This window comes from Aquila chrysaetos, chromosome 17 (assembly GCF_900496995.4).
Source record: "Aquila chrysaetos chrysaetos chromosome 17, bAquChr1.4, whole genome shotgun sequence".
NCBI lineage: Eukaryota > Metazoa > Chordata > Aves > Accipitriformes > Accipitridae > Aquila > Aquila chrysaetos.
Window position 1 is genome coordinate 9,199,285 of NC_044020.1, and position 26,888 is coordinate 9,226,172.

Sequence of the window (26,888 nt, forward strand, 5' to 3'; positions counted from 1 at the left end):
CCTCCACACACACCCACCGCCGGCCCTCACACGCTCGACGCGGCGGGGGCGGGGCGGCGCGCGGCGGCTGCAGTCTTGTCGCTACCGCGTTGGCTGGCGCGCCCGTCGCTCCCGGCGCCCCCGTCGCTCCATTGGCCGCGCGGGGCACGGGGTGGGGGGTCTCCCCCCTTCCCTCCCGCCGTGACGCGAGGGGGAGCCCCCGCCCACATTCCACAGCTGGAGCCGTGCGGGGGCCGAGCGCCGATTGGGGCGCGGCCCGACGGCCGGCCGCGCTCCTCGCCCCCGATTGGCGGGCTCTGCGGCGGGGGCGGGGCGGGGCGGTGGGGGTGCGGCGCGCAGCTGGCGGGGGTGAGCCGCCCGCCCCGGTGCCCGCACACTCCCGGCGGTGGCGGCGGGGACGCGGCCTCGGCCTCGGCGCGGTGTCGGGCCCGGCAGCGAGGGAGCTCTGCGGCCCATGGGAGCGGGCGGCGCGGCGTGAGCCGGCCGCCGCGGGTGGGCAGGGGGGCAGGCAGGCAGGCAGGCAGGCAGGGGTGCGGTGGATCGTCCGGCGGGGCTGCCCCGTTGCTTGCGGCCGCCATGGAGGTGTGCGAGAGCGGCGGGGAGCAGCCGCCGCTGCTGCACTGGGACCGCAAGCTGAGCGAGCTGTGCGAGCCCGCCGACCCCGACACCCTGCTGTGCCACACGGTGAGGAGCGGCTGGGGGGGGGGCGGCTCCTGGGGACGCTGCCCGGCCGGAGCCGCCGGGAGGGGGGGGGGAGTTGAGACGGCCCCCGCGGGCGGCCGCGTTTCGAGGGGCCGTGGCGGGTGGTCGTGCCGGGCGCCCTCGGCCTCCCCTGGGGGGGGGGGGGGGGGGTCGGTGCCAGGCGGGTGGGCGCGCCGCGGCCGTGGGCCTTCGGCCAACAGGTGGTCGCCCGCCGCCTCTCCCCGCGAGTCCCGGGGGGAGCGAGGTGCCCCCGGGCGGGCGCCGGGGCCGTGGCTCGCCCCCTCTGCGCCGCGGTGTCACAGCTTCCCCCCCTCCGCCGCCTCCTGACAGCCGGGGTCTCGCGTCCCTCGCTCCGCCCGCCGCCCACCCCCGGGCCCAGCCCAGGCCTCGCCGCTTCCCCGGCGCGGGGAGGGCAGCCCTCCTCCCGGCCGCGGCTCCCGCTTCCCCCCTCAGCGCTGCCTGCTTCTCCCGGGGGTTCCCTCAAGGGCGGCGGGCCGCGTCTCCTCCTCCAGAGCGAGACTCCGCCGGCCCCGTCCCGCTCCCCGGTGTGCCCCCGCGCGGGAGGGAAGCGGCAGGAGGGCCCGGTTTGTCCCGGCGGCCGGGGACGGACGTCGCGAACCGAGCGAGGGGCTCTCCTTCCCCGGCGCTCGGAGCCTGGTCGTTGGCCGTCGCGCCAGTGTCGGGGGGGTTAGCCGTCCTGTCGGCGTGCCACATATATGGGGGTCTGCTAAAGGCATGGATGAAATCCTTGCTTGAGTGGCTTTGAGGGCCAGCACATGAAGTTTTGATGTTTTGTTTTGGTTTTGTCCTTGGTTGTTTTTTTTCCTGGCTGGACTCCCTATTTTTTTGCTTGTATAAAATGCATAGTTAGCACAGTCCCAAGGAAACGTGTCGTTATCTCTGCTCTGTCGTTTCTCTGTTAACACGGAGGCTTTTTGCAAGCACAGAGATACAACTTTATAAAGCTGCGTAGGTGCAAATCCTAGGTGGAATTGAGCTGGACCGCTTCGGGCCAGCGTGCACAGAAGACTCTTCTAGTCCACTGTTTGTGCAGTTGTCGAGCACGTGCTCGAACAGAGACCCAGTGTAACATGGTGGTGGTGACTAGCGTGTGGCGGAGTGTCTGAGGAAAGAAAGGTGCGTGGCAGGTGCTGGCACGTGCTCTGCATTTCTTTCTTGTGCCTAAGAGACTGATGTGCAAATACAGTCACCCCACTGAGAGGGACCGACCTCTTCTCGTGGGAGCAGTGGTGATTCCACAGCGCGATGTGCAGCGAGGCAGCGTCCTGGCACTGCGTGGAGTTCTTGGTGTTAGTCTTGAAAGGCAAACAAGGAAAATCTTACTTGTCGTGTGTGGTACATGGTGGCCTTACTGATCCGGGATCACGTCCGTCACAAGCTCCAAACCTTGTTTCAGCAGGAAGCAAGCCTGTTGCACGCGTGACTGTCTTTAAACATTGTTTGGCTTCTTTGTCTTTGAAAATTCTTGGGGTTTGTTGCGCAATGTGTATCTTCTGGTAGATCCGGGGAAAAGCAATCGTATGTTAATGGTGGCTTGGGTTTTTTTAAAGAGCCAGCAGGAACACTTAACAATAAAAAGCTCTTCCTTCAAACAGCTGTTTTCTTGCGTTTTTTCTTTAACAAGAGGAACGTTGTGAATGAAATGAGAGGCTCTTTGGAGAGTGCTCCCGCTTGGATTTTACAGTTGTGCTGGGATACTTCCTCCTGCTTTGTTTGGATCCTTGTGATGAGAATGGAGTTGCTGCTCTTAACTTTTGTTTTCTTACTTAGTGTTCTCATATTTTTTTAGTTAGTGCCCTGAAGGAGATCCTGTGCTTGGGCTAGAACTTGTGGCTGCAGTGACAGGGATATGTGTTTTCTGTCCTATTTCAAGGAGCTTGGGACTTGGTTTTCAGTGTAGCTTGACAAACAAAACATCCTGGCTGTCTGGTGGATGGAAATGTGGTGCTTTTCCCTCTGCTGTTTTCAAGTTTTATTGGGGATTTTAAGCTTCAAATGCTATTATGATACATGTTTTGCAAGAAGCAGTGCATAGCTGGGTCTGCAAAAACTTGGGCTGTGACCCCTTGTTGGGAGTAATAGTCTGCCGTTTATTTTTTTTGTGTGGTCTTCTTGTTTGGTTGGTTTTTTTCAGGAGTTTAAGACTTAAGGACTTAAGTCTTAAGTCTCAGTTTAGGGACTGTCTTGAAGTCAAATAAAAAGTGTGAAATCAGTTTACCTTTTTGGTTGTTTTTGGAATTCTTCTGAAAGACGTTATCAGTAAAAAAAATAAAAAATAAAAGCAACTAAATGCTGTGGATAAAGTAGGTGTAGTGAGTGGACCTTTAGAGGAAAAAAGGGAAGTTTTCTGAAATTAACGTTCTCTAGGGGGGGGGAAAAGCACATGTTTCTGCCTGTTGAACTTATTTCTTTTGCAAAGTGCATCCTGCTGCGTGGAGGAAAATACTGCGCTTGATATCATGAAACACAAGTTCTCCATTTACCTCTGGCCAAAACTTCATAGAATCATTTTAAAAAACAAACCCTCTGGATGAAACATCTGTTCTCCTGGCTTATGCTTTCCATCTGGGAGGACTGGTTTGACCCAGCTGGTTCTGCTGTGTTTGTAAACCTAATGCAGGGTATTTCTGAAAAGATTGAGGTGATGAGGAGACCCTTCTACGCTCTATCTGTTTGAGTGCCCACCGCCTGTGCTGTCATCCTCACGGCTGAGGAACACACGCCCTACGGCACTTTCTGGTCTTTGCACCCTCCCGAGGTGTCCCATAGCTGGATGTGCAAGTCTGCATTCAAGCAAACTTCTTAGTGGGCTTAGGAAAGGTGCCTGGGGTAGTCACGCAGCCCTAGGAGCGTGAGCTGGGCTGGCGATGGGGAGGAGGAGGGAGAAGACGATGATTACTGAGGGGAGAGCTCACAAGCAGGAAGAAAGATCAGTGTGCTTCGGCAGTCGGACCTGTGTGTGCAGACAGGCGAGGGCGGGAATTCTGTGCCAGCTGCCTTTTGTGTATTTTAAGTTAAATTTTAACCTTTTTACGACCACAGAGGCTGTTCGTGGGTCTGGTTGATTTGAAGCTAGTAGACAAGTGTGAAAGTATGCATACACTTAAAAACTTGACCTCTATTTTAAACTGTTCTAGCCTGCCTTAATTACGAGGACTGAAATCCAGCCTCCCAGGGATTTACATTTCTCTTTTAACAGCTGATGATTTCACCAGTGCCTGAAGCGGCATGAGGAGCGGTTCCCTCACTCTGCTGGTGCTGTTGGTGATGCCATTGGCTGTGCTGGGAGAAAGTAGGACTTCAAGGAGCTCAGTTCTGGTGCTGGCAGGCAGCAGTCCTCGAGGTGGCTCATTAAAGTATTCACAGTTTATAGTAATCACCTGGATACCAGATAGCTTTATAGTGGTTATTTTTCCAGAGTGGCTTAGTTTCCCATCTAAGAAAAGGCTGAAAGGTTTCCCACAGGTGTGTTCATGGCATAGGTGACATGTCTGCGTATATAATCTTCATATGCCCTGTAGCTTGTTATGATTGTGTGTCGGTAATACTGCATGCTGGCATTGTGCAAGGTATTACTATTATTATATGCTTTTTCTCCTTCCTGGCAGTCAAGCAGAAGCAGAAAGGAAGCACAAAGCCTGCCGCTACTCAAAGGGAGCAGAAGCATGGCCAGGTTGCAAACTCTTCACCTTCTCGCTGCTGCTGTTCCTTCCTTTAATGTGCAGGCAAGCTTGAAGTGGGAGAGCTCTGCTTGTGGTTGTGGGTCTCCGTTGGAGTTTATCCGTGGTTGTATGTGCCCAGCTGGGATGGCATCTTCAGTGACAAATGCCACATCTGATGTAGATGGATGTCTGTTGACAAACATGCTCTGAAATGCCAACTACCTGTCCCATTGCTGGACGGGAGATGGGAAGCAGATGGTTCTTATGAGCCTTTGCTATTTAAAAACTCCTTATTTATTACTGAGGAGGCAATCTTTTTTTCTTCCCCCCATTTTCATGGTTATTTTAATAGATTAGCTGCTGGCTGCTGCTTCCAGATGGTAGCAAAATGCAGCTGAATGTAAGTATGACTGTGATCCTTGGCATGGCAGATGTAGAACTGCACCTACAGGTACACGGGTAGCGGCTGACTTAAATATTTAGGTCTAAATTCCCAGATGTCATGTCCTGAGTGTCTTGATGATGAGTGGTTAACTGGAAGATACTTCAAATGCTAAGTAGCCCGAATTGCTTATTCTTTAAAGAGTCTAACTATTGAACTTGAAGCTCATATGAAAAAATTGAAATGCCTCAAATATCACGTTGCTTATGCCATTGTCTGAGCGGTGTTTGAGCTCAGCCAGCCTGTTGCCATGTTGGTGGTGATGCTGTGGATAGCTCAACCCTGGAATATGGGTGCAGCATAGGTTGGCATGAGCGGAGGAGGCATCTGACGCCTCGGCTGCCAAATTACTATCTCCCTGTGAGAGGAAGACCAAAGGGATCTGCCCCTGAAGGTTAGTGTTCAGTGATGCTGGAATTCAGGGTTGTAATTGTCATCTGAAACGAGCTGGGGAAACTTTGAGCTGGCCTTCTTTCCTCAGATAAAAATTGCCCATTAGAAGCCTCTGAACCTCACCGGGAGCTTGCCATGACTCATTTCCTCTGCCACAAAAACGATGGTCGCTGTTACTTTGCATTCTAACGACTTCTGCAGAAATGCTGCCTCTGAACAAGCTGCCAGGGGTTGCCTCTGGTTTTTGGAGTATGGCAGTGGCAATAGTTAATTTAAATGGATGACAGTGCTTGATTTTTACAATCTGTGTGTGTTTAAATAAAAGTTGTGGTTACCACAGCATGTATGGATGTGGAGCTGGCTGTATCTTACTTTGTGATGGCTGCATGTAGTTCTCTGTAAAATCTGGTGTCAATATAGTTTGATCCAATGTTTTTTTTTATTTTGGTGGGGGGGAAGGTACTTCATTTATTTGAAAGTGGTGTTTGGCCTGTTGCCCATTAACAAGAAAGCTGAAATCTCTCATTCTTTCTTCTCTAGTCACCTGCATATGGAGGACCAGACAGCTAACTTCAGGTGAAATATTTGGGAAGTCAGTACTTCTGAAGATTTCGCCAAAATCCTCCAGTAAAGAGGGGAAATGTGAAAGTGCAATTTTTAAATAATTGTGTATAGACTTTGTACAAAGCGGTAGTGTTAAATTTTCAGAATGACCTTCCATATTAAAAAAAAATAAATCGGGATCACAACTGCTGAACAGCAGAACTAGTTCTATTCAGTGCCTTGCACCGAAAGCCATTCCCCTCCCCCCCCCGCCTTGTTTTCTTCCCAAATTTAAGTAAGAAAACCACTCCTGTTTGCCAAGGGACACGTCAGGTACTCATAATGGGTCTCAATGATCTACAGTTCCTCTAAAAGCTGAGATAAACATAAGTGGGATACTTTGAAACTTTACCCTTCCATTTTCTGACAGTTAAAATTAGAAAAAGTAAGGTTATTGAGTTTCTGGCTGGTTTCATTTGGACTAGCTGTAACTGTATAGTGAAGTGCTTGATCTGCAGTGAGGATGGGAGCTGGAAAAAATGTTAGTCTGTCCTGGGACTGATTTTGAAGCATGGTAGATAAGAATGAGCCAGCGTTTAATGTACAAAAACTCTTATTTATTTTTTTTCCTGATGGACGTGACAGATCTGCACTGTCCTCTGCAAATGTTTCCTTACTTTGGAAGGCCATTTGTTAAGCGTGGAGCAGGTCGTGCGCAATAGCTGGTGTAAAGGAATTTCATTCACGGTGTTACCAGACAGGGTTTTCCTGTGTCTGGAGTTGTTGAACTTATCTACAGGGATGGGGGGAACTCGTGCTCTTTGCAGGTCTTTGTTCGCAGTGTGAAGAGTCCCTTCTTTGGGGACTTTCATAGCTGGGGATTAAGTAAGTTTCCACTATCCTGGGGGGGGGTTGACCAGTTTTTCATTAAAGCAGTCTCACTTTTTAGGATCATCTGTGTCTGTGGAGGAGCTTGATCTGACTAGCTGCAGGTCCCGGATGGGGATGTGCAGTTTCATTTGATCTTTTTGTGTCCCTCTTGCTCTCTGCTGCACTGACTTCAGCTGCAGTTCATTTGCACCGTATTTTTCCTCCTCATACACTGTAAGATCATATCATCTTCATGCCAGCTGTGACAAATAAAACAAAAATAAATATAAAAAAGAAGCAGAGGCTTTTGACCAACGTACCACCAGCTCTGACTGTCTCTTAGGTTGTCTCTGCTTCTTGCTGTGCGGCTGTCACCTATATGACTGCCTGGCAAAGCCACTTTATGTCCAAGCTGTCTGACAGATGTGGGGGGAAGTAAATACTGCAGAAAAAAATTGCTTCAGCACCTTAGGAGCCACTGTGCGCAGCAGTACCGTGCTGTGGTGACACAAAACAGTGCCCCTGGGCTTGGGGGGCTTGTAAGCTTCCCTTAATAGGCTTTTTTGCAGAGCTAAGCCAGAGTGGATGTGCTCAGCTTGCTTTCTTATGGCAGGAGCAGGGAGATGTCTGCCTCTTGAGCTAGTACCTCGTGGCTCCCATGGCCCTGCTCCTGCAGGGGCTGCAGATCTACCCAGGACTGTAAGGACTGAGGCACCTAGCTCGTGCCGTGTCTTGCTAGCTACTCATCCCTCCAAAGAGCTGTGTGGTCTGTGTCACTGTGGGCTCATTTTCTCTTGGTGCCTCAGCTGCCAAGGTACCTCTGAGATACTTGGTTGTTGCTTTGAAAGCAAAGAGATGGTCCTTTGAAAGTAGCCCTCTGTCTCTGACCGGGCAAGTTATCTTCCTGGCTGTGCATTTGCCGATAGATGTTGCTTTTTTGTGCTCTATCCGAATATCAGTTATCATGCCCCGCTGTCCTTAGCGCTGGCTGTACTCCTTCCTCCCTGCATTCCCAAAAGCTGTTTTCTAGTCATTTTGTAATACTTGGTTTAAACATCCGTCATCTGTTTCCTCTGTCTTGGGCTGCTTCTCTCCCCTCTTGGAGAAGGATCATTTTGTGAGTGAGACTTTAGCAATTATTGATAGCCAGTCAGATAGGGTGACTAACCTAGCTTGGTGGCATTTTTCACAGGCTGTATTGGCTGCCTACCCTGAGCTTACGAGGTCCTCCCTTTAACTCCTCCGATTCCCTAGAGCAGCTTTCCTTTTTCCAAGGCAGATGGGTTTTGTGTGCATCCCCGAGGGGCTCTTCCACAGTAGAGCTCTGCATCTGGTTTTCAAGGAGGGCACATTCATTTCTGCTGTTGCTCCCTATTCATCTCTCTGAATCATGGAGATGAGAAATCAGTGCTATCTGGATGCCCTTTGGCTGTGTTTTTTCTGGGTGATGAGACCTGACAGTGCGGTTCTGCACCTGGATGTAACCGCAGGCTGTTGGGGCAGCTGCCTGGGAGCTCATCCAGTTGTAAAATGACTTTCTTGCAAGAAATTAGCTTTCAGGGGTATCGGTTCCCTGATGCAGCTTATGCTGCAGCAGCCCAGGTACTGGTGCTGATGTGAGAGGGCAGGTAGGAATATTTGGCTGGGGAATGGGTGGTGGTACTGCATTTTGGGCTAAAGGAATGTGCAGTGGGAATAGTCTGGGTAGCTTTATGGGTTGTGCTTAGATGTAATCCTGATGTGCGTGTGTGTATTTATTTGATACCAGTGGACTATTATTTGGATGTCACTGGAAAGAAAAGGGATTACCTGGAGGACACAGTTTTTCAAGGATCAATAGGAAAAAGGGTTGTTTGAGAAGAGTGTGGATATGTAGCAGAGAAACAGACGGACCCGAGGTTCAAAGAAGCACTGATGTTGCATCCTATCGATGGTACCACCACACCTCCATGATGTCGAGTGTTGGTGAAAAGTGGAGGCTGTCTAGGATGCTAAATTATTTGTCTTGTATAAAAGTGACAGAAGCTGTGTGTGAAAAATAAGTTTGGCTTAGGGCCGCATTTTTACTGGCAAATATGTTACCCTTTCACCTCGCTTAAGTGAGTAATAGGCAGTAAAGAAGACAGCTTAAAAATGGTGAGGTTCATTCTCTCTGTCTGTGAGCTGTCAAATGTAGCTTGCGACCACAGAAAAGAGTCACTGAATTGAGTTATATCAGTGCTAAATGTGTGCGGGAGGGATATAAATGCTCTATCAAATAAGGAGTGCTCCCTCTTGTGAGGGTGAGTTGGGAAGCAGAGAAGGCAATGTGAGAAAATAAGGAAAGGCTGGTTAAATGGGATAGACCTGAATTACTACAGCTGTCCCCATAGCTGCCATCTATCCAAATGTGTAGCTTAATAGTGTCAGTGACCTCTCTGTGCCTTCGCTGTGTCTTAGAAACTACTCACTTTTTTTTTTTTGGCCATCTGCTGGTAACTGACTTTCAATCTTCTGTACATGATCCATCTCTGCTGTGGTGACAAGCAAAAATCTAATGGAAAAATGTGACACCCACTTCATCTTTCCTCTCTGCCAAGGAGAAGCATTCCCTTGCAGCCACACTGGAGCTGGCTTTGTCCTTTCACGCAATCTGTTGGTCATATGCAGTGAGAAATAGAGACTAGGCTGCTCGGATAACCTCTTAGGGAGCTTTGGGCAGGCGCCTTAGGGAGTTTCAGGCCTCCTTCCTTGCGAAGTCTGATGTGTCCTGAGCAGAGATGCAGGAGGGAAGCGAGTTGGAGTTGGTGAAGACTTCTCCCCTGTAGTGTAGGCGCAAAGAGCAATATTGCTGATAAGCTTTAGTGGCTCACCTGGAGCTGTACATGCTGGGCTTGCCTCTCTCCTGCAGCTCTGCCAGGACAAGCCCTGGCTGTTTGGTGGAGCATTCATCTCCCAGGTCTTGCTGGAGTTGAGGTTGCCTGCAGAGGTGAGGTGTGTGCTCCCTTGTGCGAGATGGGCTAATCCCCAATAGAGAGGAGGAACGTCACTTGCCGTTGTTCTGCACCGAAGATGGTGAGTGCTGCCCCTGATTTTGGATGTAAGCAGGGTCTTCAGCTCTGGCAAAATGCCTTTAAGTATGTGCTGGCTTGCGAAGCAAGGAAAGCATCTTTAAATTGTTGATATTTGAAGTATTCTGTTTAATTTTCCTTCTCCAAAGTTTGGATGCTGTGATGCGAAGGTCTGTAGAAAAGAGTGGAAAAAGAGCCAGGCTCTTTACACCACCACATGACAGGAGGATGAGAGAAAATGGACATCAACTGAAGTGAGAGAGGTTCAGACTGGTAAGGAAAACCAGCTTCACTGTAAGGATAGCTGAGTACTGGAAGAGGCCGCCCAGAGAGACTGAACCATCTCCTTCCTTGGAAGTTTTTGAGACCTTACTGAATAAAGTCCTGAGTAACCTCGTCTGAGCTTAGCGCTGACCCTGCTTGGACAGGAGGCTGGACTAAAGACCACCTGAGCCCCCTTCCAGCTGGAGCTGTGCTGTGGTTCCTTCTGTAGCAGTCCTGGACCCAAGGCACTGCCTTGCTCAGGTTTAGATAAGTACGGCATTGCTAGCAGTAGTGTGATCCCTGAGTTTTTCATGTTCCCGTTAAACTACTGAGTGATTGAGGCCCCTTGATTTTGCTGATTTTTGTTAGAAAACTGTTGTTTCTGATGACCACAGTTTCACAGAAGCAATGCTTTGGGGTTTTTTTTTTTGTAGTTCTGGTTTGGATTTACTGAAATGGAGACAAGGAAAACTGAACTGAGTTCCAGCCATCCTGAACAAATGCTTGTTTCTGTGCGTACGTTTTTCTTTTGTGCAGCACAGATGATGTGCAGAGTGGTGTGTTGGACTTGTGGTTTGTTTATGCACCCATAATTTTGTTCAGGATTTTCCCGATAAAATTCTGGGTGCCTTACCTACTTGCTCTTCTGTCATATGATGTGACTGTATAAGAGCCTATACCATTTGTTTCAAGGCTGTTTGTATTCAACCCCATACCTCTAAGGATTGGCTACTACCTGTGTTATTTCTTTTTTTGTGGCTAACCCTGAAACTGTAGATGCGGCAAGAGACCATCCTGCATAGTAGCTTGTGTGCCTAGGTTTGAGGAGGTTTTGTAGACCCAAAACCTGAAAAACAGCCAACAAATCAAAAAAATACCAAGCAGGTCTCTGTTCCTTCACTCCCACAGTCCTGCAGCAAATTTTGTGCACAACAGGAAGCTTATCCCAAGGCTGCTTTTTTTCCCCAATCTCCTATAGGTACTTCTGCTGGCTTCAGTAATCTGCTTGCAATGTTTTGATTTTGTGTGGGTTATCTGAAAAGAAGTGTATTCTCATTTATGGAGGTTCTGGTACCCACAGAAGAGGTTTGTGTGAGTATGTGTAGAACCAAAACTTAAAAGCAGTAAAGAGCTGATCTGCTTCTCCAGCTTTTCTCGCAGCAAAAGCAGCAATGTGACTTGCCTATGGGGAACACTTGTGATATTATGGACATGATGAGGTCTTCAGGAGGAACCAAGACTAATGTCCTGGTTTCAGCTGGGATAGAGTTGATTGTCATCCTAGTAGCTGGTACAGTGCCGTGTTCTGAGTTCAGTACGAGAAGAATGCTGATAACGCTGATGTTTTCAGTTGTTGCTAAGTAGCGTTTAGTCTAAAGTCAAGGACTTTTCAGCTTCTCATGCCCAGCCAGTGAGAAGGCTGGAGGGGCACAAGAAGTTGGCACAGGACAGAGCCAGGGCAGCTGACCCAAACTGGCCAAAGGGGTATTCCATACCGTGTGACGTCCCATCTAGTATAGGAACTGGGGGGAGTGGGGGCGGGGGATCGCTGCTCGGGGACTAACTGGGTGTCGATCGGCGGCTGGTGAGCAATTGCACTGTGCATCATTTGTAGATTCCAATCCTTTTATAATTACTGTTGTCATTTTATTAGTGTTATCATTATCATTATTAGTTTCTTCTTTTCTGTTCTATTAAACAGTTCTTATCTCAACCCACGAGTTTTACTTCTTTTCCCGATTCTCTCCCCCATCCCACTGGGGGGGGGGCAGGGGAGTGCGTGAGCGGCTGCATGCCATTATTTCTTGCAGCCGGATACCTGGCTTTCTTGGATCTGTCCTGGCTAGCAAAGGGTGAAGACTAAGGAAAATATGACGTCTAAACTGTCCACTTTCATACCTCCTAATATGAGGCAGCAGCTGACTTTCTGCAAAACATCTGTTTTTCTAATCACGGGTGTAACTGGCCTAGTCACCAGCACTGATGGTACAGCTTGCTCGAGCTCCTCAGTGCCGCAGCTCCCTTCCCCTCCTCCTCTCCGCCGTCCCCCCTGCACCGCTGTGTGCGTGATTCAGGGTTGGGACTGGCGTGGTGTTTGGGGCAGGCTGGTAAGCTGTATTTTTCAGAGAAGAGGCATAAAGCATAGAGCTTTTTTTAAAGAAAAAAAAGAAAAGAAAACCAACTGACCCTGACTACATACGGCTCTGATGCCTCCTGCGCTTCCTGGGGAGATGCTGTGGGGACTGAGGGCTCTCTAGTGATGTCCATTTTGGCTGGCTGTGGGCCATCTGCCCTTCCTTTCAATAGAAAGCATTTCCCCCCTTGCCTTTGCAGACTGATGCCTGCATGTCTGCCTGCCCCCTTCCCTCCTAGCACCCCTGAAGGAGCCAAAGCCAAGACTCCCTGGCAGGCTCCTGCCCACAGTTATCAAATCGGTGACAACAGCTCTCCGGCGAGCCGGGGAGGGCAGGAGCTGGCGGCTGCAGGTGGGATCCAGATGTGCGAGGGCCCTGGGCTGCAGCCCTGTCCTTGGGGTGCCGAGCCGGCTCACCCCGCCAGCAGCTGGAAGGCACCGCTCAAGCATGACTCCATGAAGAAACAGGCATGGCAGAAATGAGCTTTGGCACTATTTTTAAGGCGCGAGCTTTCTGAATGTGAAACTGGTCTCCTCCTCGTGCCTTGGTGCTTTGGCACTTCTGTTTCTGTTCGGCTGGTTTGCTCCTCACGGCTTTCGGTGGATGCTGTCGCTTACAAGAAGGACTAAAAAAGAAAAGTCTTACTTTTGTATTTGCCGGCAGTGACTTGTGGCTTCTCATTTGGCTGTGCTAATTCAGAGCAAAATTTCAGCTGAATTCCTATGGACTATTATCTTTCTTTGCTGAAAAAGCACAGCAGGGAGTCTGCTCTGGGATGTGGGAATGTTTCCCTATTGCTGTTGCTTGTTTGTTGGGTTGTTAGAAATAATGTTGCAAAACCACAGGGGAAGGATGGACTTAATTTATGTTGCTGTTTTTTCTCAACTACAAACATGTCTGCAAGATCAAAACCAACAAAAAAAGTGGCACTGACCTTGAAAACTGTACAGTAAATGTCTTGATTTCTTTTCTAAAAAATTAAAGGCATTTCATGTTCAGAACATCTTTTTTAGCTTTAATGAAAAAGATCTGGAAGAGAGGCATACAGACAACCCTTTCCTCAGTACCCTGCCTGGAACAGCTTTCTGGCAAGATTAGTTGGGGATGAAAAAACCTATTTGGTTTTAAGATGTGGCTTCAGTGTTGAAGATGGACATTATGTGCTATGGTAGCTGGGATGGAGCTACAAGGAAACTCAACTCATTTGATTTTGTTTCAAATTTGCAGGTATTTGAGGGGGAAAAAGAGGTTGGAAATATAGGCAAGAAACTAGAATCTGCAGAAACTTGCATTCCTGAAGGCCAGGGAAGAGACAACTGAAGTAGTTACTCAGTACAGAAAGCTTTAAGTCCGTATATCAGAGGAGCCAGGGTTGTGACTGTGGATGGCCGATTAACTGTGCCACTGCTATAGTGGTGATTAAGGTGTTGAAAAGTATGATTTGGGGAGATGCATGGAAACCTGGGGCTTGTAGATGTCGGTATGCTACAGTTTGGCTGTGGGCTTTTCAATTCTGGACACCTGGATATCTGAAAGAGAGGCTGATTTGGGAGAATTCAAAGAACAACAGCAAAAGTAAGTGGTTGAAGTAGCTAGTTTATGAGGAAAGATTAAAACCATTAAATATGTATTGCTTTGACAGGTGTTTGGAAGAGGATGTGGAAGTGATGTGATCAGAACAGTTTATGTTATGCTCACACTAATATAATTAAGGCTTCTTTCTCAGTTTCGTATGATGTATTTAATGTAAATTTTGGTATCAGTACCAGAATAGAGAGTCTGCGAAACTTTGGTTTCAGCTGTGGTTCTCGTAACACACAGATAATGAATATCATTGTACTCGCAGCAGGATCCCTTTAGAGCTTTGTGCTTGGAATAAAATTATCGTTATCACAAAGGAGATAATGAATCTTAAACTATCATTATGCTATTCCTTTTTTAAACTGCTAATGTCCTTTGAAAATACCTTTTCCCTTTTTGCCCCAAGTAGTACTTAGAGAAGAGTAAAAAAGAATCGGTGTGAAGTAGAGAGGAGCTGATGATGATCAGCTAAAAATATCCAAGGGGAAAAGACAATGTTGGCAAGTGTAAGGATAGAAAGGGGAGTTTTTTTATAGTGTAGTATGAAAATTAACCATTGTCAGTAATCGGGTTACAAAACTTGTTGGAACAAACAAACCTGGATAACTGGAAATCCAGATAGGCTGAAATGTCCCAGAGGAGAAGTTTAGTTTGTTGACACTGATTTTTGTTGGGTCATGACATCATAAGGAAAAGTCTCAAAACATTAAATTGATTAAGAAAGAGTAAAGGGGAAGAAATAAAAACTATGCACTGGAGATACTGGTACCAAACATATTTAAAAGTACAGAAAAACTCTTGTAGGATTCCATAGTTACAGAGTGGAATGATACAGGTAGGATTTAACCCTGGTAGGTAGGACTTTATGAAAAGCAGATATAGTCAGACCAACCTGATTTCATTCTTTGAGACGGAAAAAAATTGAAAGTAAATAGAGACATTTTGCAAGTAATTGGATGTTTATTTCATTGTATTGATTAAAAAATCGTGCCACAAAATGTGTGAAATTAAAGGGTTGACTCAAAGTAGTTGCTAATGGACAATTGGTTTCTGGTAGAGAAAGGCGTTTGTCCCAAAATACAAGGCCACCTTTATGTATGTTCCCTCTTGGAGTCCAGTATCAAAGATGGCCTTGTATTTCTTGTACCTCTGTCTGGGACAGACTGGCTAAAACACACCTGATCGATGTCAGTTTGTTCAGGGTTTTCAGCCCTGGCAGGTGAAAGAAGGCAGAGGAAAGAAAGAAAGCAAAGCAGTTAGGATGAGGTATGAGGAAAAAAATAATAGACTTGAACATGTGAGGAGGTGGGATGAAGAGCCAAGTGAAAAAGGAAAGTTTCTAGCTTTTATTTAAAGGTAGAGCTAGTGGAAGATGGCAGCTGGTATGATCCCAGTTGTACCAATGGTACCAACTTTTACCCCAGTTTTTAACAGTGGAAGATTGTTGTTGTCCCTCTGCCGCTTTTGCTACGATACTACAAGCCTGTGCTTCTCTGCACCACCAGCTGGAGGAAGCTTGAAATCCATTGCCTGTGGCAGGCCTTACCTTATTAATATCTATCCAGAACTTTTGCGGCATTTTAACGAGCCTCGTAGTTTGTATGTGATACAGGTCAGTCTCCCCATACTTTATAGGGGACTCGTGTTTAATTTTGGCATGCAGGTTGAGACAGGAGGCGGAGAGTGCCCAGGACGTTTGGAAAGGGTGAGTAATTTTTCTTTTTGACGTGCTCTGTATTTAGGTAGCTGGCAGACGGAAGACACTGCCTTAAACTGCTTCCATGCTATGGCATAACCTTCCCTAGTGATAGTGCTGTTTTCTTTTCTCTTTGGAATGTGCTAGCAGGAAAAATGCTTTATTCAACTATAGTGTGGACAGCAGATGTGTCTTGAAAATGTCCAAAAGCTGTATTGGAAACGGAGCAATCACCAGGAGAGTGCCTAGCTTCTCTAAAGCCGTGTTGCTTCTCCTTTTGGCATAAAGCTCCCAGCGTGCCTGTGGTGTGTTGGGGTGTGTGTGTGTGAGCTGCTGTGCTTGTGAAGTGGCCTCTTCCTGACCTGCTGCTCAGCATCGGGTGCCTCCTGGAGAAGCACTGACAACAGGTCTGGCTGGGAATGAAGCTCCTCAGCTTTATGATCCGGTCAGGCTCTGCTGGGTCTACCAGGAGAGGCTGAGGCTACACGTGCTGCTGGGAGTCACCACTCATGCCTGTCCGAGGGCATAACAGATGAGCAGCCTTGGTCCTTCAGCACTAGTTAATTTGTGGAGCAGAGGAATACTCCCGTGACTGCCTTTGCCATTCTGCTGCAGAAAGATAACCTGCGTTAGCAGAGCAATAGTACAAGAGATGCAACGCCTTAAACTGCTCTAGGTGCCTGGAGCCTGGATGTGTGCTTAGCCTGCTCCTGTGATTGATGCACAGCAGTTTATCGTTGCAGAGCTGCCTTATCTCATTTCTGCTTGGCATATGTAGTGGACCTGAGCTCCTCGCGACAGTAGGCACTGCAGCGTGCAGTTGGCAGATTAGGAACAGATCTCTGCTTGGACCAGGTGTGCCCATACAGAAACCACGTGGCAGGGCCATTCTGCTGTTTTGAGCTGCTGCCCTTACCCCTGAAGCAGCCCTGGGGAGTTGGCCACTTGGGTTACGGTCAAGACACAGAATAGAAAATATGGAAATAAAAGCAGAAGTGAGATGTAAAGCTCGCGCCCCCCCCCCCCCCCCCCCCCCGAACAGGGGGTAGTTTTTAAAAGACCTTGACTTTTCAGAGTACTGCTAGAATGCCTTGGAGGGGACTTTCTTCAATTACATGTCCTCTCTTAATTGAGCCCTTTTAAGGCACTTTCAGGCAGGTGTCCCAAAAATCTTGATTCACGCCTTGTAGATCTCCAACAAGAGGTCTGGTGTTTAAGCCAGGCAGGCTGTGCTCTGTCAGTTTAGTCTAGCAGCAGGGAAGGAATGTAAGTTAAAGGCCTGGCTGAGGAGGTGATCCGAAGCGAGTGAGTGGATGCCAGAGAAAATCTGGACCAAGTAGGGATGTGAAGAAATCTGGAGGCAGATGGAGCAAGGAAGTATAATGAGTTGTGCGCAGACCAGGCCATGACTTCAGTGGTCTGCAGTATGTACCAAAAAGAAATGGCTGTGCAGGACTGGTGCTGGGAAAGGGCTCTTTCAAAAGCTTAGTCACTAGCAGATGCCGCAATGTCTGTGAGCTTTAAGGTAGTGCTGTGGCTATCTAAAATGTGTCTGTGCAGTGGTTTGCTTCAGACCTCTTGCATTAAGCAGAGATATTTGAAACATCTCAGACTGGAATGGGTTTTCCCCATGACAGGTTGTACCCATACAGATGCTGATATCTTCCTCAGGACCTTGGAGGGGAGAGACGCCTGGTGTAGAAATAGCCCTGAGGTTACATATAACTTGGTACAGTGTCTCATAGCAACAGGGAGGAGGAAGCCATCATCGTTTTCTTGTCTCTAAACAGGTTGTCAAGGATTTCTGTAAAGTACAAGCGCATGATTAATGTAACCAGTGCTTTCAGGCTCCTAACTGTGGCTCTCAGTAGTCCCATTTGCAATCTACAAACACACCTAAGTACACATACAGACAAAACTATATCGCTTTTCCCAGGACATGCTGCAAGTTGGTTTAGCTGGAGACCCAGCAAAGACCTGATTCCTTGAGCGTTCCCTGTTTCTCCCTGCCTTGGTTTGAGGGGGGGTGCCCGTGTTGCATTGCTCCTCTGAGCCTCTTCTTGGAAGCTCTGTGCAAACCCGCCTGTTTCCAGTTAGTGACGCAGTGCTTCAGGAGGCTGAGCCAAGCCAAACAGGGATGTTCCCTGCTTAGGGAATGAACGGTAGGGCCTCTGTACTAGGACCTTATGGGCAGTGTACTGACAGACAGTATAAATGCTCAAGATCAGTGTTAACTTCTCAGAGTTGTCTTTTTAGCAAATAATCTTTCTGTCCTGATGGTATTCATTTAAAAACAAACAAACAAAGAAAGGTGGGGGGGGAGGAGAAAGGAGAGAGTTTTTCCATCCTTCTCTGACAGTGAGGGAAAACAAGGTTAAAAAATGTTGTTTATATTTTTATGTGAGGAGCAGCTCTGCCTCATTTAGGTCTTTTCTCCACTATTGTCTAGTGCACAGTCTCTTGAACTGGTGGAGAGGCTCATATGAAAGGGCACGAGTGTAACAACTCTGGAGAGTAAAAAGGGCTTCTAGTATTTTATTTGGAAAGGATACAGCTGCAGGGTTTGTTGAGGGAGTCCAGGGAAGGGCAGAAGGAAATAGAAGAGCAACTGACAAATGTGTGCTGTTTCAGCCAATTCCTGCCCTAGTGTCCTGGTTTCAGCTGGGGTAGAGTTAATTTTCTTTCTAGTAGATGGCATAGTGTTATGTTTTGGATTTTAGTACAAGAACAATGTTGATAACACACTGATGTTTTCAGTTGTTGCTAAGTAGTGTTTATACCAAGTCAAGGATTTCTCAGCTTCTCATGCCCAGCCAGCAAGAAGGCTGGAGGGGCACAAAAAGTTGGGAGGGGACACAGCTGGGACAGCTGACCCAAACTGGTATTCCATACCATGTGACATCATGCCTAGTATGTAAACTGGGGGGAGTTGGCCCCAGGGGGACAGAATCGCTGCTCAGGAACTAACTGGGCATCGGTTGCCGAGTGGTGAGCCATTGCATTGTGCATCACTTTTTTTGTATGTTCCAATTCTATTATTATTATCATTATTATTTTCTTATTTTTTGTCCTGTTAAACTGTCTTTATCTCAACCCATGAGTTTTACTTTTTTTTTCCCCAATTCTGTCCCTTATCCCACTGGGTGGGGGTGGGGAGCGAGCGTGTGAGCGGCTGTGTGGTGCTTTGTTGCTGACTGGGGTTAAACCATGATACCTAGAAACCATGCAATGCAGGAGGATGCTCAAGACTACTGCAGAGGGGTGTCACTTCTGCTCCCTACCTTGCTGGTAGATAGCGGTTGTCTTGTGGAGCTTATGTTGTTAAATTTTCATGTATCTGACCCAGGCCTGCCAGCTGCTGCTGGCTAAGTTTAAATAGGAGAACCTCCTCCCTTTAAGAATTAAGGTTTGGAGAGCTCTTCAGGGGTTTCAGACTGAGGGACGGGGCAAGGGCAAGGACTGGACAACAGTCAGTGATGGAATTTGGGGGGAAAAAAGTAGTAAGGAGGACTCATGGCTTAAAACTTTAATAAAGACTAGTTGGACTGACCAGGAAGGTTTAAGAAAGTAGAAACTGGCTGCAATCTCATTTAAAACAGGCGTTATCAGTAAATGAGGCTGGATTCTTCTTACTCCATATTTCTAGTATACGCGTGATGAACCTGCAATTTAGTAGCAGAATCTTTATCTACAAATTGTGCTTTCTTTTATCTTTCTCTGGCAGAGATCATGCAGTTGTGTGTATCGATGCCACTTTGGAAAGCTGGGCCTGCTGGTTGTAGGCACCTCTAGGAAGTCTGCGTTGCTTTGGTCAAAGGCTGACTGATAGTGTAGTGCAAGCTGGCTCAGCCACTTGCTTTGGTTGAGATTCTGGCTGGGCTTATAGCGTTAAGGAGGATTAAAGGAAGAAAAAAGAAGATAAAATGTGCCTTTACCAGAAAGTGATGCAAACCTCAGACGATCCAAATTGATTCCCTCTTCACCAGGGGAAGGAGTGCACTCAGCCTTGGCAAGAAACCTTGATCTGTCCACTGGTGCGTTGTTTTTGTTGGAGGTGCACCGTATTTTGGAGACAGTTTCTGTAATTTGGGGAAAGGGTGGGAGTGTACTGTCCAAAGCAGAATATATCAGAATATTGCACTTTGCACGTTCGCAAAATAATGTTTAAATAGTGTAGTTTAGGTAACTTTAAGAAATTTTGGAAGCTCTAAGTGGAAGGCGCATCTTTTGCTTAGTTATAATTATGCATAGCAATAAGGGAAGGTGAAGATCTTGCTCATTAATATTGTGGGATTTTGCTGGATGGAAGCATATGTGAAGAAGAAAACATGGAAGCGTGAAATATTTTGCAATCTACCCCTGTATATGCAGTGCTTAAAATGTGGCTTAATAACTATTAAAATAAAATAATTTCTGTTACGAGTTTTTGGTGGTTGCCAGCCAGCTCTGATTCTACAGTGAGCTTGAACAATGTGGGAAGTACACTGCTGCTGAACCTAAGATGCCATCCAAGTGGCTCTTCCTATTCGTTAGGCATTGCATAGGTACTCCGTTGCTCAGGAGACACAGATCTGGTATCTTGTGAGAGGGCTGGAGCACTAATGCTGCTGCAGCAGTGGCATCCCAGCTTGTCATGCTGTGTAAATAGGGAGGGACGGATTCGTAACTTCGGAATACATCTGTGGTGTGGGTGGGTGGTTACAGATTCGGCTGGCTATGGGAGGGTGGCCGAGCGAATATTTTACTGCAGTTGTCACAACTATATATGGAAGACCAGAAAAAAACACTGCAGTGGTCAGGCGGCTTACCAAAAGAACCTCAGCTGAATTTTCTTTTCCAATTGCTTCAGCGTGTCTGGATTGCTTCTGTAGTAAGTAACAAGTTGGGTACTTTGTGTCTGATGGATGGCAAATAGTCTTGGAGATAAGTAGGTACTTCAGTTTGAGGCTGCCCATGGTGATCATAAACGATCATAAAGTACTTTGCCACCTAGTGTTGTCTTTTTTGATGGCATTTAGGAACATCATATGCCAGAAGCAGATATTCCCTTCAGTAGGAAGGCTTGAATAGTCATGTGTGTGCGTCCCCCAACACACACAGGCGCACACACTTTGGAGGAAGCAGCATTGCTGGTGCTCTCCCAAGGCTTGCAGTGGCAGTCTTGTAAATAGAGCCTGCAGGACTGATTCTGCCGATTTATGGTAGTTCTGACAGCTCCACCCATCAGGGATTTCAGGGTTGTGGTAAGTAGCCTGCAAAATCCTACTAGGGGGTTAAATTTTGTTGTTGCAACATAAGAGACAGTACGTCCTCATCAGGATGCACCATAGCCTGAGACATTTCAGGCCGATCCATGAGCTCATAAGGATAGGAAACCACACAGTCTTCTCTAAGGAAGAGCTGTGCACCCTGGAGATGTTACAAGTATGCAATGCAAACTCAGATCAGATGTCCAAGTCAATCTGTGTTTTTTCCTCATTTGATCATGGGATGACAGTTCAGTGGAATTGTTCTTTAAAATGCATCTTCACACAAAGAAATTTTGTGAAGTCTTTGACAGAGCTCAAATCGCTCAGGCCATGAATGTAAGAAGAATTTATTCACTGTGGGGAACCTTTAAAGTTGTCTACTCTTTATACTAGTTTTTTTAATTCCTGGGACCGAAGACAAAGCATCTGTGTTCCAGCCTTACACATACGGATAGGTAGATTTACATATCCCAGTACAGGAATACTTAAGTTCTTGCTCCATTTCCAATGCCAAACGCTGCTCTGTTTTGAGGTTGTCACATCTTGCATTGCCTTATCTGGAAAACAAATACTAATGTGCCTCAGTGTTGTGTTTTATGGAATAATTACAGAAAATGAAGAGTCACCCATACTGTTGAAAATGATGTGCTGCAAGAATATGGGTCTTATTTTCTATTTTCTTAATGGAAGTGCATTTGTCACGTCAGTGAAGTTCTGTGGACCTGACCTCAGCCACAATGGGCTAATTGTTGCAATTAAATCACATTTTATGTCATTCATAATACCTGTAAAGGGAGCAGTGCTCTGTGCAAGGTAGTGCTATTTGTAGGGGACAGCAGCTACAAGGACATCTGTAAAGTTCTTCCCATCCATTGATCTGACTTCTGCTTTTGGAGGAAAACTCATTTTGCTCAAACGATACTCCTGTTAAGAGTGTCTGCTAATTGGTTTGCGTTGGTGGGAGCCAAAGCCTGAGCAGACAGAGGCAGCCCTGTGCGTGGAAGCTGGTCTCATCTGGTAGCACCATTGGTGCAGAGGCAGTGCTTGTGTGGGTGGTGGGTTTGTAAGCAGATATGGCTGAGCATCTGCTCTCAAGGAGAATAAGCCACGCAGGATTTGACTAGATTTTACCCCATTGTTGGAGTTTGCGCCACTTCCCATGAAGCAACCTCTTTGGCATCTTCTGGATTTGGTGACTTTGTAATGAAGGTTTGCTGGAGGGATCAAGCTTTGGGGAGTGCTACAGCTAAAAGGCAGACCTTGGATGCAGCACAGTCCAAGAAGAAATTCTCTGTGAAGCAGGCTGCTGCTGTAAGCAGTGCAGTTTTGAGAGGTGGGTAGAAAAAAAATCCCATCTTTCCTGGCAGAGCTTGAATTGTGCAGGGCTCGATGCCTGGGCTGCTGATAAGCAACTCTTATAATGTTGTGGAACCTAGTTGACCTCTTATATGCGTTTGTCCTGATTGGCCAGGCAGGTCAGAAATAAGGCAGGAATCACCTGTCGGAGAGAAAGCAAGAAATTAACAAGTGACTTTAGCTCTGGTTTGGTGTGCTCTGCTGAGAATGCTAGACCCCTGGCTGGCCCTTTAGATCTGCTAGCATAGCTGAACCTGGAGTAGCTCCCTCGTACTGCTCTGCCAAGGTGGTCTGTCTTAGCTTGAACGGTGGACCTCAAATCCATCCTGATGGAACTGGGTTGGAGCAGCAGATGTGGAGTTAAGCCATCTTCTCTGAGGGAACGGTGACCTCTGGGAAGGATGATGACTTCTGTTGAACATGAATAATAATACAACACAGTTTCTGGCAGAAAGGCACACGTCTCTGCAGGTTATGCTTGTTAAACATTTTTTGTTTCAAAATTCCTAGTGACACAGCAACACTAGGATTTTCTTGGCAGTGCTCCTTCGTGTGGAGTACTGATGCCATGGGATGCTGAAAAGAGGCTGAGACAGCTGAATGACACCTTTTGGTGAAACAGATAGGACGTAAGGTCAGGGTGTTAGAGATTGCATGTTTATTGAAATCCTTTTGCATTTGAAATCTGGTGTGATGGCTTCAAACTCAGTATTGCAGTTAGAACGTGCCTCTTTGTTGTGCTCAGTCTGAGTTTTAATGGTAGAGCTGGCGTATCTGAGTAGTTTGCATGTGACTTTGCCAGGACTTGCTCGGTTTTCAAGATGTGCTCTCATCCATTGCATATGGGCAGCATTTAGCCTCTTGAGCTGTGAAAGATAAGTTGCCAAAGAATGTTTCATAGCTTGATATTGTTATAACAGTCCTCCCTGCACGCTGGTTTTTCAGGCATGTCGGGGTTTTCTGAAATGTGTTCCTTCAGTTTTGTTCGCACTGGTTTGTGTCGTCTGAGAGCCCTACTTTCTCCACCACTATTGACAGAGAAAGCTGACTTCTCAGAGTCTGAAAAAACCCAACTGTTAGACAAAAATGAGGGTAAGATAAGACTGTGGTCATGCAGTCTGGAGGGTGTCCCATCAAAGCCTAAGAATAGGCAGGGGAGCATGCCATCGCAATAGCCTGCCTTATAATTGCTCCCGTTGCCCCTCCTCTCGCCCGTCCACTTAAAAGCTGAGCGCAGGAAAGTAAAAAGACGACAAAAAAAGAAACCAACCCCCAAAAATACCCAACCAGGACAGACTGAGATGGTGAAAGCAGAAGCGTGCAATTAAAAAAAGCTGCGTGCGCCTGGTCCCAGACATTCCTGCAGCTGCAGGCTCCCGGCGCAGTATCCGGGTGGGCTGGACCCCTGCCAGCCCCCTCTCTGGGCAGGGGCTCTGCCGGGGAGCTGTTAACAGATGGGGGGAAGCTGGGGTTGTTGCTCTTTCTCCACAGGGCAATGGGGTTTCCAAGGTCCTGCCTCTGCTCAGAAATGTCTCACTTTCTCTGTTTATATGCCTTTGACAGGCTGCGCTGAAGGAAGAAAGAGCCTCAGAAATCAGTCTGAAAGGGAAACCGAGCACAGCTCCCCTCTGGTGGGGAGCCCACCTCTGCTTTACACCCTGTCTGCACAGTTCTTGCTCTGTGCGCCTGTGGTGGAGCAATTTACAACAAATGTCTCTGTGTTTCTTTTTGGGTTGGTGGGGAAGGCGCAGGGGTCAGCGCTGCCGACAGTCAGTCTTTTGAGACCCTGGGACCATTGAGCCTTGCATGCGTGTGTAACTTTTAACCAAAACCCATTGAATCCATACGGTTTTATTCTACCAAAGGGATGATGTAAATCCAGGAGGGATTTAACACGTTGGTTACCAGCAGTTAAACATAAAGTGTGAGAGCAGGGCTGGGACTTGGCAGGGGTGAATTGTAGTGATGCTCTTGCCTCTTTCTGAGGACAACAACTCTGTGTCTGTGCTTAGGGCTGAAGCAGCTCTGGGCACATATTTGGTCTTTCTTTGCTGGTTTCCAAAATGTAGGTTCTTCCAAGTGGTGTTGGGTATGAGAGAAGCCGTATTTGGTTAATTTATTAAAATAAATGGCTTAGCAGAACAGCTTTTGGTGTTGCTCTAATGGTTGAGGAAAGGTGAACAACTGTATCATTTGGGCATTGAGAATTTTTTAATTTAAAATACGTGTTTTAAAGCATGCCCAGTGACAGCTGTGATGGGGGAGCTGTGGCACAGCATTGCTTTCCTGTGCTGCTGCCTGCAGTTGCCTGTCTTTTGTCTCTGCTGGCGGCTGCCATGGGAAGAGGTGCCCAGGCCTTATGCACCGGTCTTTTAGCTTACACTGCTGAGGATGGCGAGTTGGGCACCTTATCCCCTCCTGTGAACAGAAATGGCTGGGGTGAAGGCCTACTCTTCCCACCGTGAGAGAGCGATAGCCTTGCAGGGAGCCAGAGGGCAATGTCGTCTTAAACCAGGGCTGTTTTTCAGGATGTTTTTTCCAGAACTTGTTTGTCTGAGTTTTCGGGCAGTGACTGAAGGGTGTGGGTATCCCAGGGCTAGATGGGTATCTTACGCAAAAAGCATCTGGGGGGCTCTGGATGGCTCTTGGCGAAATGTTGTCCCTTTCCTGAACATCCCCAGGGCTCTTCCCATCACAGGCAGCGTGCTCTTGTGCCACCATCGGCAGAAGCTGAACGAGGTGAATGACCGTGTGACCTTTTTGCTGCTACAGGTTATTTTGCCAAGGGCGAAGCTTGGGTATATCAGCAGAGGAGGCTTGCCTGTGGCTGTTCCCGCATTGGTTACACAAGCATCCTCTTGTTTTTGGGGTAAGAAAAGAGTCATTGCTGTGGGAATTTAAGTGTTGAAAAGCAAGATAAGGAGCTATGTACATTCCTCTCCTGTTCCCCAGTTGTGTCTTTGTGCCTCTTTTCTGCCTGTCTCATCACTGAAGGCTTTAGCAGGTCACTGCTGTGGTTCTCATAAGTCCTGGGAGGGAGCCCCTCTGTAGTCCTCCTTAGTGGCTTGATTTCTTCCCTAAGCAAAAAAAAACCCTTCAGACAGTACCAGGAGAGCATCTGAATATGCGTGTGGGCATCCCTTAACAATGAGAGATTTCACACTGTTTGGCTGGGTCTATAGCCAATTTGCTTATTAGTGCTCTGGTTGCCCCTCTTGGAGGTGTATGGTAGCAGTGTGGTCTAATAATAGGGAGCTTTATTTACAATGATGAAAAGTCCTATCAAGCTTTTATTCCTGCAGTTACAGCTCTGTGTGTATGGCCTCTATCTTACCAGCAAAAAAGCCATGAATACAAGTTTCTACACATCAAAAAAGGCTGCTTCTCAACATGTATCTCTGTTTGCTCCTTGAACTTTTAGAAATGGATTTGCATCAGGATCAGACAAATCATCTGCTTAAATAAAAATGGCTAGAGCACTAAAACTTTAAAAGCGTATTAGATTGTCAGTGCTTTTATTTAGTATTTTCATTTCAGGTGGGGGGAATATGCAGTTTGAATTATTATTAGCATGGGCATCTGGTCTAAATCTGTTTCCATGTTCTGTCCTGACCTTTCCTGACTGGCTTAACAAATCCTGTCAAAAGGGGAATAGTTTTAACTGCTGCTACATGAGCCAGAGTTTGGAGCAATGTATACAGGATGGGGAGACTGATGATCTCTTCTACTCCTTCCCCCCTCTCCCACTTGCCTGGCAACTGATAAAATACCACATACGGTGGTTATACAGAAAGCTGGATGGTCCATTTAAATTTCTATTATCTTGATCTGTTTGCAGGCTTTTCCTGAGTGTGGCTGGCTGTCCCCATAAAGTGCTAACTGGAGGCTTGTGTAACTGGATCCTTTCACGGAACAGAGCTATTGGGTCCTTCTGTAAAACGGTCTAGTGGGCTCCTTTTACAAAATGCTACCCTACTGGATCTTTTGAAGTGTTATTAGACATTTTTTTTATTGCAGCATTGGAAAAATAAAGATGACTGGTAGTGGGGAAAAAAAGGACAGCTGTTTTTTCCAAAAGAAGAGTTGTTATTTCTCCATATTGTCTGTCCTACGCTTGAGTTCCCAGTGTGTGCATGCTAGCAACTTGCTACCGGTACAGGACAGGTACAATTCAGCTTATGGAAATCCCAGAAATGCTGAGTTCCCATTTGGCATTAGTGCCAGCCATGCTCATTTCAACTCTTGCTGAAGACCAGATCGTCCTGAGCCATCTGGAACTACAACTTGTCGGTAGAATCAGAGCAGTGATTTTCATTCCCTTGTCTTTTTTGCACACCTAACAATTTTCTAGGGAAGTTTGCAGTCTCTGCAAACTTGAGTTTACTTCCTGTTTTGTAGTTTCCTTTGTTACCCTTTGTAGATCTTGCAACCAGAATAAAAAAAAAAATAGAAGAGAGGGTGCTCAGCAATTCTGAAAAACTGTGGATTTTAGTTTTGGCATGGCTGAGTGTTTGTATTGGTTCTGTGTAAGACGTGGTCATTGTGAGCCTTGATTTAGAAAATCTTCTAGTTCATAGAATTTTGCTGTAGTCTTTGGACAAGAATACTGATAATATCTCCATGTGTGCATATACATTATGAATATGAAGCCACCTTAGTCAGACGGATGTCCGAGTGCTTTACACATGAACCATTTATTCTTGTATGTTAATTCAATGAATAAAAACTTGCTGTGGCTTTTATGAGCTTTTGTTTTTTTGATGGAAGCTTAAGATACTCCATGGTAACCCGCTGAAAGTCAGGTACCACTTTCAGTTCATTGGGGCAACACCAGTCCAATGGTAGATCTTCTCCCATACTGATGCATGTCCTGAGAACTTGGTTTTGTTTCTTTTAATGATGCTGTATTTCAGCAGCATGAGGT

At 47.0% G+C, this 26,888-nt stretch overlaps 1 protein-coding gene across 2 annotated transcripts in view; it reads left to right on the top strand.

Moving 5' to 3' along the window:
* Positions 1-351: 351 nt before the first annotated feature.
* CREB3L2 (cAMP responsive element binding protein 3 like 2) overlaps positions 352-26,888 on the top strand; it is an 83,959-nt gene continuing 57,422 nt past the window's right edge. Inside the window, exon 1 of one of the 2 annotated variants that reach the window (XM_030040180.2) lies at positions 352-684. In XM_030040180.2, the coding sequence (XP_029896040.1) occupies positions 577-684 (108 nt within the window). In that variant the 5' untranslated portion in view covers positions 352-576. The remainder of the gene's footprint in view (positions 685-26,888) is intronic. The other variant, XM_030040179.1, reaches the window with a different exon arrangement.